Source organism: Notolabrus celidotus, chromosome 18 (genome assembly GCF_009762535.1).
Source record: "Notolabrus celidotus isolate fNotCel1 chromosome 18, fNotCel1.pri, whole genome shotgun sequence".
NCBI lineage: Eukaryota > Metazoa > Chordata > Actinopteri > Labriformes > Labridae > Notolabrus > Notolabrus celidotus.
In genome coordinates this window covers 15,731,502-15,748,339 of record NC_048289.1, presented here as the reverse complement: position 1 = coordinate 15,748,339, position 16,838 = coordinate 15,731,502, and the positions used below count along the sequence as shown (strand labels likewise).

The 16,838-nt window shown below is 39.7% G+C and overlaps 1 protein-coding gene across 2 annotated transcripts in view; it reads left to right on the top strand.

Moving 5' to 3' along the window:
- Positions 1–16,838, top strand: part of LOC117830012 (double C2-like domain-containing protein alpha) — a 34,813-nt gene that overhangs the window by 11,198 nt on the left and 6,777 nt on the right. For both annotated transcript variants that reach the window (XM_034707891.1, XM_034707892.1), the window contains 5 exons: positions 763–837; positions 1,120–1,229; positions 5,902–6,028; positions 8,566–8,625; positions 14,322–14,521. In XM_034707891.1, coding sequence (XP_034563782.1) covers positions 763–837; positions 1,120–1,229; positions 5,902–6,028; positions 8,566–8,625; positions 14,322–14,521 — 572 coding nt within the window. The remainder of the gene's footprint in view (positions 1–762; positions 838–1,119; positions 1,230–5,901; positions 6,029–8,565; positions 8,626–14,321; positions 14,522–16,838) is intronic.

Genomic DNA, 16,838 nt, shown 5'->3' with positions numbered 1-16,838 from the left:
GTTAGTCACAGTCAGCAAACCAAGTTGTTAACCTGAAGACTCTTGACGGTTTTCTGAGTCTTTTCTTATCTTAAGACTAGTCAGAATTTAAGTTTATGCTCAAACAACTAGGAAATTAATCAATTTGGAAAATGTATACGTAACCAATTCAAATCTCTTCACAGTAACTTTAAGCTCCACTTTGACTACAGCCTCTGCTGTGGCCACAGACACTTGGACTTATTTCCCTCTGCTTTCATTATAAAGCTGTTAAGCATATCTTTCTCCTTGGAAAAAAAGTCTGCTGTGTTGTCTCAGGTCAAAGAAACCTGCACATGGGGGATTACGTTGTGTGACAACATTAAAATGAGAAATTAATTTCTCCTATTGGACGCCTGTTTGCTCTGCAGTCAAACTTAACATGAAAACTTTTCAGTCAGAAGTTCTTTAACTCTAGCACCAGAAACAGCTGAGGAGTTTTTTTTTTTTACATATTGAAGACAGAGAAATAGTGGCACAGGCTTTCAGTTTTTATGCAACATTTACATCATTTTTAAAACCAACCACGGGCCTCTGCACTTCATGTTTCTCAGTAGTAAACAACCTATCAAATTAAAAGCCCCCCACCTCCTCTTGAGCTCAGTGTGTTCGATTCAATTTGTAAATGAACCCTTTCCCTCTCTCGGGCAATGTTTTCACAATTCATTACTGCTGTTTCCAGTTGTGTTCTGCGTCTCTTAATCTTCAGCCCTCCCTTAAATCTTCTCTCTCTGTCTTAATTAGGGTCTGAAGCCAATGGATTTTAACGGTTTGGCTGATCCTTACGTCAAGCTGCACCTGCTTCCTGGAGCCTGCAAGGTTTGTTGTTAATATCTGATCATGATCAAACGCCTTTCTTTGACTGAAAAAAAGACCTTCAGCAACAAGTTACTGCAGGACTTTTGTACTCAACATTTATTCGCTTTTCACAACTTTGAAACTACATCATGAAAACAAAAGAGCACACCCGTAAAACTGCACTAAAATGTCCTTGTACTCAGGAGAACAGAGCTTTTTTTCTTGCTGAGGTTGTTTACTGTTTAGAGTGCTGGGAAAGCTGTTACATTTCATAGATGTGTTCCCCTTCATTTTGATCCACAGGCCAATAAACTGAAAACTAAGACAGTACGCAACACCCTGAACCCTGTGTGGAACGAGACACTCACCTACTGCGGCATCACAGAGGAGGACATGTACCGCAAAACCCTCCGGTAAATGTTTCATTTAGAGGCTTTCTTGCTATTTCTAGCTCCTTCAATTCAGGTCTCCCTGATCTGTCTCGCCCATCAGAAGGCAGACTGTGACTTACAAAGGATCTCTTATCACCCATCTCAATCTGAGAGTGTTTTAGCTCCCTGTCTATAGGCCGTTATCTTCTTCTGGTTTCAGTGTGCTTCCTTTCTCCTTCCATCCCTGTTGAGTCTTTGATCCTCCTCTGTCACCCCACCTCCTACCCTCTTGTCCTCCCATCTACTTATCCACTAGGATCAGAAGATCTCCCTTCTCTCTACCTCAACCTTCCATCTCTTTGTCTTTCCTTCTGTCCTCCCCCTTCCCTTCTCTCTCTTCGAGTTGCAGTGACAGATTGAGGTCAGACTAAATACTGCAGGGTGTTTTAATTTCATTGACCCACTCCAGAGTTGACAAAAGCTGTGAATTGTTTCTGCCTGTGACTAAAACTTTGCCGCAGCACACGTGGGAGAGGGATTTAAATAGGATCGACAGTCAATCTCTTAGGGGAAATTACAGAAACTGACCCTACAACTGGCCTATGGTGCTGTGTTGATTTGACAGAGTTGTTTGAAGATCAGGAGGCGGGATGTTCAACATATTGCACTGACAGAAACTGTGACACATCTGCAAATCTTTGCTTTGATTAAGGAATCCTAAGGAGTTATATTTAAGCTGTGTGCTAAGGTAAGCTTATCTACAATGTTAAACAGCTGTCCTAAAATTTGACAGTCTAATTTGTGTCAGATCTTAATGGCAGTGAACCTGTGATAACAAGTGACAAAGGTTTTTATTTTTGGGACAAATTTAGAAAGTATCATCAATCAATATTTATTCATAGCGCCAAATCACAACAAACGTTATCTCAAGATGCTTTTACAAACATAGGAGGTCTAGACCACTCTATGTCAAATTATGAACAGAGACCCAACATCAAGACAGGGTAAGACTCAGTCTTACCCCACCTATATCCATCATGAGCATTGCACATTGCAGTATTTAGCTAGTTACAGTGGCAAGGAAAAACGTCCTTTTAACAGGCAGAAACCTCAAGCAGAACCAGATTCATGTTACACAGCCATCTGCATCTACCCTAGCTGTCCATTATTTCCCTGAACTCATAAAAACTGTATGTTTGTACACATCAGGATCTGTAAATGTAGGAAAAAAACAGCCTCAGAACCCATCAGCTATTGTCTGTACATCATAAAACCTCTGGAAGCTACTGTCAACTTTTCAGAGCTTACAGTGTAGGCAGCATCTAGCAATGAAGGACAGTCTGACTATTAACCTATGGAGAGATAATGTCGTTGGCACTGAAAAACAACATCTAACAAGGTATTAATAGCTGCACTGTCATGTAGATGTCTGTTTAAAGACATTAATTAAAGCTAAATCTTCACTAGATGACTGCCGATGGGCTCCTTGGTTATATTATGGTGCACTGCGTCTGCCAAGCCACACATCACAATTTCAGCCAGTCAGCAACAGGTGGGGCTCACGGCTCGTGTACAAAAGAAGTAGTGCCAACAGATAGATAGGATATCTGGCACACGCTCAGGTTTTCAAATGTTCTCATTATCAGTAAGGAAAATGGCTGTATTGCAAATGTAACCACTCTTAGTTGCACCAGACTGCAGCTGGCTGGTTCAATAAAGCCCTCGACTCTGCGTTGTGTGTAAAATGATGAGCAGGAGGCTTGTCTGTTTGTTTTGTTGCCATTTAATCACTGGAACACAATGAGTACTGGTCAGTCATTCAGTTGGCTCATTACAGCAGCTCAGGCAGCACACTGCTATTAGCACTGCAAAAACTCAAAATCTTACAAAGTGAAATTGTCTCATTTTTAGTCAAAATGTCTTATCCCACTTGATTTAAGATACATTTACTTAACAATTAACATTTGAGCCAGATAGAGGGACTTGTTTTAAGACAATGCATCTTGTGAAGTCAAACAATCTTGAAATGATCTTGTTTTGAGTTGTAATTTTGAAGAAACAAGGTTTATTTTACATTTCATACATTTTTCAAGCTGAGATCTTATTTGTAGAAGATGAATAATCTTGATTTAAGACAAACCCTCTACTTGATTTAAAGAAATGCATTTTATTGGAGAAAGTATCAGAAAACAGCTCCATTGATAAAAGAAAGAAAGAAAGAAAGAAAGAAAGAAAGAAAGAAAGAAAGAAAAGTTTTTTTAAGGGTGGGTTACAGTTTTCAGGCACTGTTTCTTCTAAATCAGATAAAAATATACATCCTCAAACTACATGCATACAATGAAACACCTACTTTAGAGCATAGCTGGCTTATCCTAAAAAACAACATGACTGAATATTAGTATATCCAGCTATGAGAAGACATTATATCTCAAAATGCTCAAATTTGTCATCTTATTTTAAGTACAAGATAGTCTTAAAGCTAAAGAAGTGCAGCTATAACACAACTCAAATTAAGGTGAATATATCTCAAATGAAGAAGTTGACTTGAAATGTATTTGTGCAAAAAAACATTTTTTTAATGAAAAAATACTAATTGTTATCATTCCTGGCTTATTCTGAGACACTAATCTTTAAAATACTGATAAAATATTGCTTTAAATAAGTTTTCCCTGCTAATTTTAAGATCACAGTTTTCTAAATATTATGTCTTATTTGAAGCAATATTACCAAGCAAACTTTCACTTGTTGGGGCATGGGGCAAAATGGGGCATTTTTTCCAGTGCAGCACTAAAGCTAGCTGGCTAAAGAATTTGCAGTAAAGCTGCACTTATAAGTTACAGTAACCAACCAGCCAGATTTCTACACAGAGCTGCTCCCAGCTACTCACCTCGAGCACGTGTCTCATAATACTAGCATAGCATTACAGCTGCCATCTGAGAGACGGTGCCCTCAGGCCATTAATATAAATAGACACATGCATCTCACATTATATCAAGTGGAATGACAGACATTAGAAACAAAGATAACACTGATGAGGCTTTCCAACAGCGCAGAGAGATCCTAGAGGCATGAAGCCTGATGTGGAGGTTCCTTATAGAAGCCAGGCAAAATGAAAATAAATTCTGGACAAATATTCTTCATCCCCTCCAGAACAAATGCCCCTTTTATGCCATTTACACAGAAGTTTTCTCATGTAGGGTAGGTCTTATGGTACATGTTTCTTTAAGGAGATCAAACATTAATCAACCAATGAGAAAGCAATTGGCAACAGTTGCTAGGGAAAAACCACCTTTAATTTGCAGAAACCTCGAGAGGAACCAGACTTATTCGTAGACAGCCATCTGCAAAGACCAGATGGTCCATGATAGTCAAATCTTTCTTCACTCTTTCCTTTTGAAAATTGACACCTGAACTGTTTGAGTGGCAGAATTTTCACATGTCCAACATGAACATTTTAAAAGGATAACTGTGTTTGGATTACATCATTCAGTCCGCCGCAACACCATTATGCCAACTTCTTGATAAAGAATGCGAGATGTCATAGTGTGAGTAAATGTAAAACTGTGGCATTATATCAGTCTCATATAATAATGGTCGCTCTGAGCCTACTCCCTGACCTCTTGTGCTTTCACTCACTGCCTCACCCTCCAGCCTTTTTGATCACAGCTGTTCTTTACTCATACATCCTTTCACTATCTTTCACCTCTCACCCGTCCTTTTACTCCTCTGCTCCTTTTTTTTTCTATCTTCTTCCATCTTGCTCTATCCCTCTTTTTTTATTGTCATTGAGGGGTTCAGGTCTCCTTTTTTCAAATTGGCTACTAGACTAGAAATTATTTCTGCTGATGCTAACACATATCTGGTCTCCCCCAGGCTATTGGCCTCTTGCACCGTCTACATTTCCACACTTTGGTGTTTTATAATCAGAACTTGAATTCAGCAGGTGACCATGTCATTTCATTCCTGCAGTTATGAATTCAGTCAGAAGCCGAGTAAAGCCACAACAGGCCGAGCGGCATCACGCTCTGTGTAGATCTGTATTTCCCCTTTGACAGATTACTTCTCAGGTTTTTTTTCTCTTTGCACGTCTTTCATTGACATTTCCATGAGGCGCAAAAAAATCACACATTTGTGGCATACTGATGTTCTACCTCTGCCTATAGACGTGCACATTTGCATGCATAAATGACTCCTCGCACGCACTCACATTTAAATAAATTCTTGCGGGTTTTTTATCTCTCCCTCTCACCCACGTCACTCCATCCTTCGCTCGGTGGCTTTTGATTTCAGCTCCTCTCCATCCCCTTCACTCCTCTCGTCTCCTTCCACCCACTTATGTGTTTCGGTTGACATAACGGCAGGTGTAAAAGTTTGCCAGGCCCATAAATATGGATTGACTTAACCTTGCATGGTGCACTCTCGCCCTATCTCAACTCCCAGAGGAGGGGAAATGATAATTGCTTGTGCAATGTGTGTATACAGATGCTGGCTGTATTTGTGTGTTAGTTTTCAGGTCAGTTTAATGTCAATCATATCTCTCTTGCATTACAATGCTGGCAAATCATTTGGGGTTAATATTTGATGTTTACCAAACATATAACTCTTTTTTAAATCTTTTAACTCTACTTCTGCTCTCCTGATTTCACATGTGTCTCATGTTCTCGTTTTCATATCCTCTCCTCCCTCCCCCCTTTTTCCTGTCTTTCACTCTCAGAGTGTCCGTGTGCGACGAAGACAAGCTGACACATAATGAGTTCATCGGGGAGTCACGGGTGGCCCTGCGCCGCTTGAAGCCTGACCAGACCAAACACTATAACATCTGTCTGGAGCATCCACCTCCTGTGAGAAGATGAGAAAGAAAGAGGATAGACTGAAAAGGAAGGAAAGGGGAAAATGAGATTTTATCAGGGAGATGAATGAGTGGAAGATGCAGTAATATCCAATATATTAAGGCTTCCTGTGTGAATCATATCCTCATTTTTTAAAGTAGTGGAAATAAATGGAGAAAAAGACAGATGGAGGGTTGAGGAGAAAAAGCAGGAAATTGTTTACAGGCCAGCAGGGTGGCTTTTAAAATGTCGATATTTAGTAGACATACCAATCAACTACAATGACGACGGCACACCTGGGTCTCAGAAAATAAATCAGTAATGCGTCGGTATGATCATTCCAGCAAATGCTGCACGAAAGCTAAAAAATGAATGCTCCCCAATTCAACTATTTTTCCTTTTGTTTGAGTAAAGACTACAGCAAATATGTGGTGGTTGATGTTTTAGTAATTGGGAAGAAATGGCTGATTACTTTTAAGATAATTATGATATCAAAAAATACACCAAAGCAGGCATTTAACAGTTTTTGTCATTCAACTTTTTATTGCATTTTTTTCAGTATAGTAGTACAAAACCAACAAAAAGAACAAGACAAAACAAAACATATAATAATAATAACAATAATAATAATAATAAAATAAATAAATAAATACAAAAAATAATAATAAAGAAAAATATCATTCCTAATTTTCTCAGTGATGTTTAAAGGTTAACATATATCGTATTTCATGTCCCATATTACATTTCATGATGACGTTCATCAGACATAGAAGACAAATTAATTGCACATTGGATACCATAGTCACCTTCTCCAATCATTTCCAAATAAGGACCCCATATTGATCTGAATACTTTGGTGCTTTTGTTGGTTCTGTAGATAAGCTGTTCAATGGAAGCTATCCTGGCCAGTTCATTTCTCCATTCACTAAAACAGATCTTCTGTTTTGATTTCCAATGCCTCAGCACGATCCTGCATCCTTTTATAAAAGCTAATTTCACCCAAATATACATTCTTGAGGGCAGATTAGTCTCCTCTGGTAAAATACTTAGAACACATAACGCTGGGCTCTTAGTGAACTCCGTTTTTAACATATCATTTATACATTTGACTATAGCTGACCAGAAGTCTTTTACAATTTCACATTCATACAGCATGTGGATCAATGTGCCCCGTTTTTTATTACATCTCCAACAAGTGTGGTCCTGTCTAAGCCCAAGCCTTGACATTTTTGAAGGTGTCCAATAACTCCTGTTTATTATTTTGAATATGATTAGGCGAGTCTGCATGTCTCGGGCTATGTAGTACCATGACTGAGCTAATTTTGACCACTGCTCTCTGTTTAGAGACATTGCTAAATCTTTTTCCCATGCAAGTTTAACGCCTTCATAGTTTGGGAGTTGATATTTTCTTAATTCTTTATAAAATCTGGATGTCCCTCCTCTAGGCTTCCAACTTGATCACCATAGCTCCTGAATACAAGTGACTGGGGCAATGGTTTTGTTTCTTTCCGCTTTTAACACATAACTTCTTATTTGGAGATATTTCACAGTTTAACAAGGCATTTAACAGTTTGACAAAAGCATAGATTAGGATCTAAATAATTTGTTACAGAAAGGTGAAGATGTAACTAAAAAAACAGCTTTCATAACTTAACGATTCCAAAAAAATAAACACAAATGCAACAAAAAATACTAAAGTAAGATTGAATTTCCAATTCTATGCCCATGTGCTGTCTTACAGATAAAAAGACAGATCATTAAGCTACTACTCCTCCGCCTTTGCTATATGAATAACAGTTAATATTGATTTGTTTCAAAATGAGGTCAAAAGGTTAGAAATCATTGATAAATAAGAATTTCCTCAGCCTCCATATCAGTCAAAGTCCTCCACACCAACAATTCACAAACTGCTGGAATGTTTAAAGCATACCTAGACTGAAGATACCCAAAGGGCAGGTGTCCACATGCTTGTAGACAAATAATGCATTTTGAGTTTAGTCAATATGAGTCAGTATTAACGTCCCACTGACATAATGGAAGAAAAATTATTACGTAAACAGGAGAGCAGCATATCTATTCTTGAAGCCCACAAGTGGCTTTCTGTGCAGGCTAAATGTCAGCATGTGAAAAGGGTACACAGAAACTGGGAGAATAAAGGGAGAGGAGAAAGAGCGAGAGGAGGGGGGGCATCGATAGACAGAGAGCAAGTGAGGGAGATGAGAAACAAATGGATTAAAAAATAAAAGTGGTGCATAGCAGGGTGCATGTGTGTGAAAAGGGGCAGCAGGGTGGTTTGCTTTTGTTCTCCATGTGTTGGTATTAAATTGGTTCTCTAAAGCTGGTGGCCACTGAGCGATCGAACACTAAAGCCTTTCTGTCATCCTGCAAGCCAGACTCCATGTCAAGCCTGTATTTTTCAAGTGGCTTCACCCTCGTCTCAATACTTACCCTTGTCTTTTTTCCTTGGTTATCGAACCATTTTGTACGGTTCCTCGGTCAGTCGTATTCACCTCATAATTCATCTTTTATTTTGTCCTCTCTGCCTCCAGCTTCCCTCACCTACAGCCATGAGCACAGCCCTGAGAGGTATCTCCTGCTACCTGAGAGAGGTGAACACAACTCCTCTGTCTGAGTCAAAATGATTCTCCTTCTCTGTCTGTCTGTCTGTCTGTCTGTCTGTCTGTCTGTCTGTCTGTCTGTCTGTCTGCCTGCTTACCTGCCTTCCTGCCTTCCTGTCTGTCTGTCTGCCTGCCTGTCTGTCTGTCTGCCTGCCTGCCTGCCTGCCTGCCTGCCTGCCTGTCTGTCTGCCTGCCTGCCTGCCTGCCTGCCTGCCTGTCTGTCTGTCTGTCTGTCTGTCTGTGAATAATCTTTAAACCCATCTAGGGACTCATTTAAGTAAATCATTTGTTTAACTCATCAATAGGAGGCTTTTCCTTTTTCAGGTATGTTATGTTAACACATAGTAAACCAATGAAATTATTTATTGATTAAAATAAAATTTGGTTTAAATGGGACTGAGACAGATATTCCAGGCAAGGCAACTTTATTTTTACTTTAAGTTCTAATGTTTGATGCTCTGACCAAATAGTTCATGGAGTTTTCAACGACTAATTAATTGAATAATTTATATTGAAAATAATAATAATATATGCAACACTTGAAATAACTAGTAATAAATAATAGTTTGTATCACATAATTAATTTCAGTTGAATTCTTTTTCAATTTCAAACGTTCTGGTTTTTTTTCAGGAATTAAAAAAAACTGGGAGAAGCTGGGATAGTCTCAGAAACATTTGTAACTAGGTGGAATTTTAAGTGTAATTTATTTTATTTATCTAATAATTTGGGGGAATGAACACTTTAACTTTTCTTAAGTTTTCAACAAAGAGTTTTTATGAAAATTTAAGGATTCTGATTCTAGAATGTTTAGAATTTTATAGGATACTCCAAAAATTTAAATTACATTTTTCTGAAATTTTCAGATTTTTTGAAGTTCTCAACTAATTTTTTTTAATCTACAGAAAATAATTGAAATTTTAAGCTTAAACTTTAAGACATTTCAGTGATTTTTCGATGAATATTTTTGAAATTCTGAAGAATGGAACACATTTTTTGTAAACTTTCACGAATTGTGAGGACTTTTCTAGATTTATTTTCATTCTATAGTTGTCACTAGACATTTTCACTAATTATTTTGGAAATATCTAAGGCAATATTTGGAAACTTCAGGAACATTTTTAGGAAATAACAATGACATTTTTGAGTGATATACATGTAAAGGGTTTTAAACAAGTTAACCCTTTTTGAAAATATTGGTAACTTTCAATGTAAATGTTTTAAAAAATAACAATTGCAATGCAAATATTCATATATTTCAATAAATATTTTTGGAACCTTTTAGGCGGAAAATTTTCATTGGAATATTTTTGAAATTGAGGGATACATTTAGGAAATTAATGATTGAAATCTTTGAGAATTTAGGGAAGTTTTCAGCTCTTTATTAAAGCAAGGGAGATTATTGTGCCTATTACTACACTTAGTAATGCTTAAATCTTAAGAAAAAAAATTCTAAGATTGAAAACAGGTTTGATTTCTGTAATGGAATGTTGACTTGCAAACATCCTCTTTAATCCAATACAATGTTAGAGATGTTCTCCTTTGTCTTTTGTGAAATAGTGTTGGCTTTTGAGCCGATCCACTCATCATGATTTGTATAAATTAACAAAGTGTCCAAACCAGAGGGCAGGACTACCTTTGAATCCATTTAGATAACAGGAGTAACACAGCTGCCTCTTGGTTTCGCACCATAATCAAGGTTGTTTAATGTGTCTCAGCCTTTCTTTTCTGGCAAATCCACCCACCAATGTATTTGTGTCGCACCCGTCTGTCACTGCATGTGTTTGTAGCTCCACACTGACGCATGTTTATTTCCTCTTCCCTAATGAGTTGCTCTCTATCGATCTGTGAAGGTCTGCGCTGTTTCATTACCAGATACCTGCTGCAAATTATCCTCACTAATTGCGAGTTTTAAAGTCAGCTACTCAGTCACGGCAGATGGTGAACTGGCTGCTGGCACAAATGATGATTTCCCAAAGAAAAACACAGACAAGTGGAGGAGGGGAAAGTCAGGATTAGAAATGGGAAGGGGGCAAGCTGTTAAGACAATTAGTGAAAGGGAGAGAGGAGAGGAAGATATTGATGGCCCTGGCTGTGTCCACCTCTTGCCTGAAGATAAGACTTAATGAGAGATGAAATGGTATAAAAGAGGCGAGAGACATTTAGTAAAAAATGCATTTGAGTGATGATGGAACTCATTTTAAATTCAAATGACATTTAAAATAGGCAATAAACCAGCTCTTTCCTCATTTTCTCTGAGGAAACATCAAACATAACTTGAAGAAGATGCACCTGCAGTACTGAAACTCTTCAAATAACCAACATGACTCTTTCCTATATTCCTATAAATAACATAAATGTATCGGTGCTCTTAGCCGTGAGGGTGAGTCACGGTCCTATAGGAACACCATCCTCACACTCTGTTGCTGCTTCCTCGCATCCTTTCATCTGTCACTTTGAATCTGCTCTGTTGAGCTGCTTGTTGTCAGATGATTGGGCAACAGCTTGATGTTGTCCAAGAAAAAATACTCGAGCCAGGAGCTACCAAGTGCAATAATATGACTGAGGGTCGTCCGAGATGTGTCGGATCAACTCCTTTCCTGTCTGATTGTAGTTGTGGCTGGTGTCTGAGCTGTGGCAGATGAGCTCAAATGAGTGTCAGTGAGCTCTTCAGGTGTGTCTGCTGGAAGGAATAAGAGGCTGAATGACACAAAGCAAAGGATATAAAGTTTGATTTCAGGCTAGGGATGCACTGATCCTACTTTTTAGGTCCCGATACCGATATCGATACCTGGGCTTTGGTATCTGCCGATACCGATACTAGCCGATCCGATCCTGGTATTGATTTAACAATCTCTATTCCTTAATGTGAGGATAGAATCATGTTTTGGCAACTTCAGGCTTTTCTGACTTGATGGTGAACTGTACCTGGGTTCCAAGTGCTAAACCAGAAGCTGGAATCCCTTAATTTCAAGGATCCATGACAATTAAATCCAATAACCTGTCCGTTTTTCACACTTTGAATCCATTTATAGAAGGTTTCTTGCTTCTCTGCAGTAGGCTACAGCTGACATAAATTTCCTCCTTTGGGCTCCCATTATATTTTTCAGCGCGACCGACATCCAACGAAACATTACCGTTGCACAAGTTCTGGTGGAGCTGTTAGCAAAAGAAGCATGCACCTAAACTGCAGAGCCTCTGTAGTTATCCTCCATCATGCTCCACTGGGCAAAAATGCACAGACCGACCAGCGCTGATGACGTAGGAGACGCACATGGCTGGTGTAAACCAAGCGGCAACCTCCGGTCTAAAAATATGAGTAAATGCGGAAGTGTTAAAAGCTGCAGTTGATCGAGGATCCGCTTGAGACTGGCTCCAGAAGTACCGGAAGTCACATACACATGAATGGGAAAAAGACGATCTTTGCAGCAGAAATAAACATGTTTACAGCCTGGTACATAAGATGAGTGTAGTCTGAATAGCTAATTTCTCGATGTCCTCTCACTGTGAGGGGGGTGAATTTTTTTCTAATTCGGTTTTTCGAAGATATTGAGATTACTAGTCTTCTAATGAGAGACACAGCTGCCTGTGGGAACACTGCAGCTGTTGGCTAGGGGGCTCAAAGCCCGCCTCTTTACGTCATACTGGCTCGACAGAAGCAATATGGCTGCCGCTGCCGATTGGCTTCAAAACAGCGCTCAGAAACAGATGGGTGACGTCACGGATACTACGTCCGTATTTTATACAGTCTATGGTGTAAACACAGAAAAGCATAGAACTGAGATGAATAGATCTGCCATATGGATCAGCACTACATATCGGCCCCTGTCACCGGTATCCAATCTAGCTTTTTGAGCCTGATCTAGCTGATATCCAATACCAGGATCGGATCAGTGCATCCCTATAATAACTTTAATTTTAATTTTAATTTTAATTGCTAATAACTTTTTAATAATTGTTACTTTACAGGCTCTTGTTTGCTTTATATATTTCTTTTACACTGTCTACTCTGTTGCTGTGACACTTGAATTTCCCCGTTGTGGGACGAGTAAAGGGCTCTCTTATCTTATCTTATCTTATTTCAGGCAAGATCATTTTCTCACTAAAAGAACAGATCACATTTTTTTATTTTTACTAATCAAAGGATGAATAAACAATCACTTTAGCTCGCGTTTGCTCAGTCAGATAAACCCTGACATGGCTCAATAAGTCATGATGGTTGATGAGTCACATTGGATTAATTAACATTAACAATAGGTGAACAGAACTCCAAACAGATGATCAGATTGTGGATTGGGTATGGTCTGTTTTGCTGCTTTATTAAAGGTAGTCTGTAGAAATGGAAGTGTCTGGTGGTGTCCAGTTCACCCCTCATTGGTGAAGCGACAGTGGCTTTCAAGGACAAGAAGCTCCTGTGATGCATAACAAGTGTGATCCTCCATTTGTCAGGTTTTTACCTTCAGAAAACATCAATACAAATTATTGTGCGCAAAAGAACCAATCTTCTTTGTCTTTTAAAAGGTGCATTTCACACAACCACTCACTTAATACAAAAATACGTACGTCAGTTGCTACATCTTTAAAAGAAACATCTTTCGTCTTTGCTTTCTCGATACAAGCTAACTATTTCAGCCATAATGTATTTCAGGGGAATAATTGATTATTCAAAGAGGCGTGTAGTGATTGCAACATCCATGTCCAAATATTGATCAAGACGTCAGACCAGATTCAGAACAACAAGGCATCCTCCATCCAATAGATTTGCACATTGCAGAAAAGCATACTGTGGTTTTATTCAATCCAAGAAAGAAGAAGTAGAAGTTCAATATTATGCAAATACAGTAATCATCTTGGTTAGCTTTGTTGAGACAGCAGGAAGTCTGATTTGTCCTCAGACTCAGATGTGTGTGTTCAGCCTGCTTGTTTCTGAAATACATGGGGGAGCTTCATGGCTGGAATCTGCCTCAGGCCTTGTGCAGAGCTGTGTTTAAGCATTTATGTTGCTGGTAGCACTAGTTGCTGTTCTGCAAGGATTACCAACGATCGCTGTGATTTCTGCTGTGTCGCTGCTGAAAGATCTGCCCTGAATTCCTAAGGTTTATTTCCACTGCAGCTTCACTCCTGTCTCTATTGATCTTTTTTGGGGCGTCAGTAAACAACAATGACACATTGCCACTTTATTCAGACAATATGGAGAGCGTGTTGGCAATGAGCCGTGGCTAATTTACACATTAAGCAGACATTGAAACCACATTAGCATTCATGTTAAGTTGTGTCTCAGTCAACGTGTCTAATATCAGCCTCCTTGTTGCCGTGTGTTGCCTCTTACCAAGTCCTGGGAGATATCCCCGGCTAGTTAGCTGCTTACTTATTCTCTTTGTTCACAAGCTAAGCGCTAACTTTCCCTGTCTGTCTCTACATTAGGTGCTGAGCAGGTAGTGCAATTATATCAGAAAACAACACAGATGAAAGAGTAGAGTTGTTGCTGCACTAAAAAAAGCTACACATCACAGAGAGAACATGTTGAATATTGTTGCCTGTACCATCAAGTGTTCCTGGCACAACCCTCAATCGCTTGCTGTTTGAGATGTGAGGCCTCCTGTTAAACCCTCAACCTTATCTCGTCACTCACACCTTTTCCCTGTTTATTTTTTCCCTTTCCATCTCTTTTATCCGCTCCTTCTCTCAGTGGGAGACCGAGCAGCACAGAAGTCTGGAAGAGAGAGGCCGCCTGCTGCTCTGCCTGCAATTCCTCCCGCCGGCCGGCGATGACGTCGTGAAGGGCGAAGCCAAGGAGAGGGCTCGTGGCGGCCTGTGTGTGGGTGTCAAACGCTGCGCCCACCTGGCAGCCATGGACGTCAACGGCTTCTCGGACCCCTATGTTAAAACGTAAGTATGACATCAAACCACTAACATGGAACATCGTTGGAACAGTTGTACTTTTCGTCCTGTTTCTATTTTTAAACAATGTTTACTTCTGCTTTTCTGGAAATCAGTAAAAGATGATTTTTGTCACACACAGGGTCAAGATTTCCTCTACTTTCTATGTTTGACAAGTCCTGCGTTAGTCTGTCTCTCAGTTCCTTCAGACATCTCATCCCTATTTATGGCATCCTAGCACCAAGCCAGCTCGGTTCTCTGAAGGTGTAAATCTCTAAAAGCCTGTCATGGAAAATAGAATTTGTTATGATTAAAATAGCACAGTCATTTTCTCAAACAGCTGGGCACAGATGTATTTAGAAAGCTACTCAAACAGGTGAAAATTACGCTTTTGGTTGAGGACTATTTTCTGACACATCACAGACATATTTTAATAATTAACACATTGCACATTTCACACTGACGGGTTTATTGGAGAGCACTACTTCAGGGCTAGCTTCCACATGACCTATCTAAGGGCGGTGTCCACCTGTCAACCTGTGCTGTGTTGTGTTGACCCCATGAACCAACGTTTGTCACCACTCATGGATGATAAATGTCTTGTGTTAACCCAGGGTAAGATAATCGTGACAAACAGTGGCTGCTTTGCTTTCGAGGGACATTTTAAAATATAGCACCTATTCATATGATGGCACTGTGTTTATTGACAGCCTTCAATACAGACAGAGAGGCAGTGACATGATCTAATGTTATGGGGAAGCTGGATGTATCACTGCATGGTTGGTGTCATGGAGGTCTCTCAGAGTTTCATTACTCACTGATGAAAGAAAAGCAATACCGTGTGTCATTGTGTGTGTGTGTGTGTGTGTGTGTGTGTGTGTGTGTGTGTGTGTGTGTGTGTGTGTGTGTGTGTGTGTGTGTGTGTGTGTGTGTGTGTGTGTGTGCGAGTGTGCGAGTGTGCGTGAGTGTGAGTGTGAGTGTGTCTAAGTGTGTTTATGTCTGTGCCAAGAGGGCAGGAAGGTTGAGTCATGACTCCTCTCGGAAACTGGACAAATGAGCCATAAAATCCTGCCCTTCCTCACTCAGTGTTCTCCTGATGGCTGGTTCTGGCTTAAAGGATTTTTTTTTCTGGCAGGCGTTAAAGACTAAAAAGATCATGCACAAACACACGTGCACATGCCTTCAGTACACGCTGATCTCTCTTCTTCTCTCACGTTGTGCCTTAAATGCAAGTTTTTTTTCCTTCCGTCTTTACACCAACTGAGCCTACGCACACACATCCCTCAAACATCGAGCACCTTGTTTCATTTCAGATTCGTGCCTGCATCTCTGCTCTTTGGCGGGAGAATTTTTTACCCAGATGCTTTGTAGTGTCTGAGAGCGTGTGGGAACATACGCTGTACGGGCTGTGGGTGGTGGGTGGAAAGCAAATGTGAATAGAGATTTTGCCACGCTCCTTCCAGCTAGCTTAAAAATATCCTGAGAATTTAATGACACCCCGCATAGGAGTGCTGAGCTTTTTTCAATCTGTGCTCTGTTGGTGAATGTTGCACTGATCACACTCACACTGCGCTAGTTTCACAGATACTAATTAATAACCCTTTGAGAGAATAATCCAATATTTAAGGAACTGCAATATGCTTTTGTTCACAGGCGAGGGGATCGACATCAGTGTCTTTTCTGTGCAGAAACTATGAAGGTATAGCCTAAAGCTAATGGACTTGTATAGCACTTTTCTAGTCTTTCTGACCACTCAAAGCACTTTTACACTACTGGTCACAGTCACCCTTTCACACCCATTCACTCACACTTAGGCTGCCTTAGTAAGGGACCATCAGTATTAGCTAATTGTATTCATTCACATACCGCTGAACAACAGCGGGAGCAATTCAGGGTTCAGTATCTTGCTCAAGGACTCTTCTATATGTGACTGCAGGAGCTGGGATCAAACCGCCAACCTTCTGATTGATGGACAACCGACTCTACACACTGAGCCACACGCTGGGGCTCAGTGTGTAGAGTCAATTCCAGCTAATTAGCTTAGCAGGAATGTAATCAGGGCTAAACAGCTAGCTTGACTCTTTCTTAGCCTCAAACATGGTTTCTGTCACTGTAGTTAGGTCTCAATGTGCAGTTTTTGGTCCAAATATAAATTTTTCTGAGAAATGCGTTTTTTATTAGTTATTGGACGCTATAAAAAAAAGGGCTATAACACCTTGATTGACAGCTCAGTTAATAAATGCGTGTCCTGGGGTATTATGTTTATTAGATCAGCAAAGGAGAGAAGCAACAGCAAGAGAAAATTTACTTTTCATAAGAGTGATCG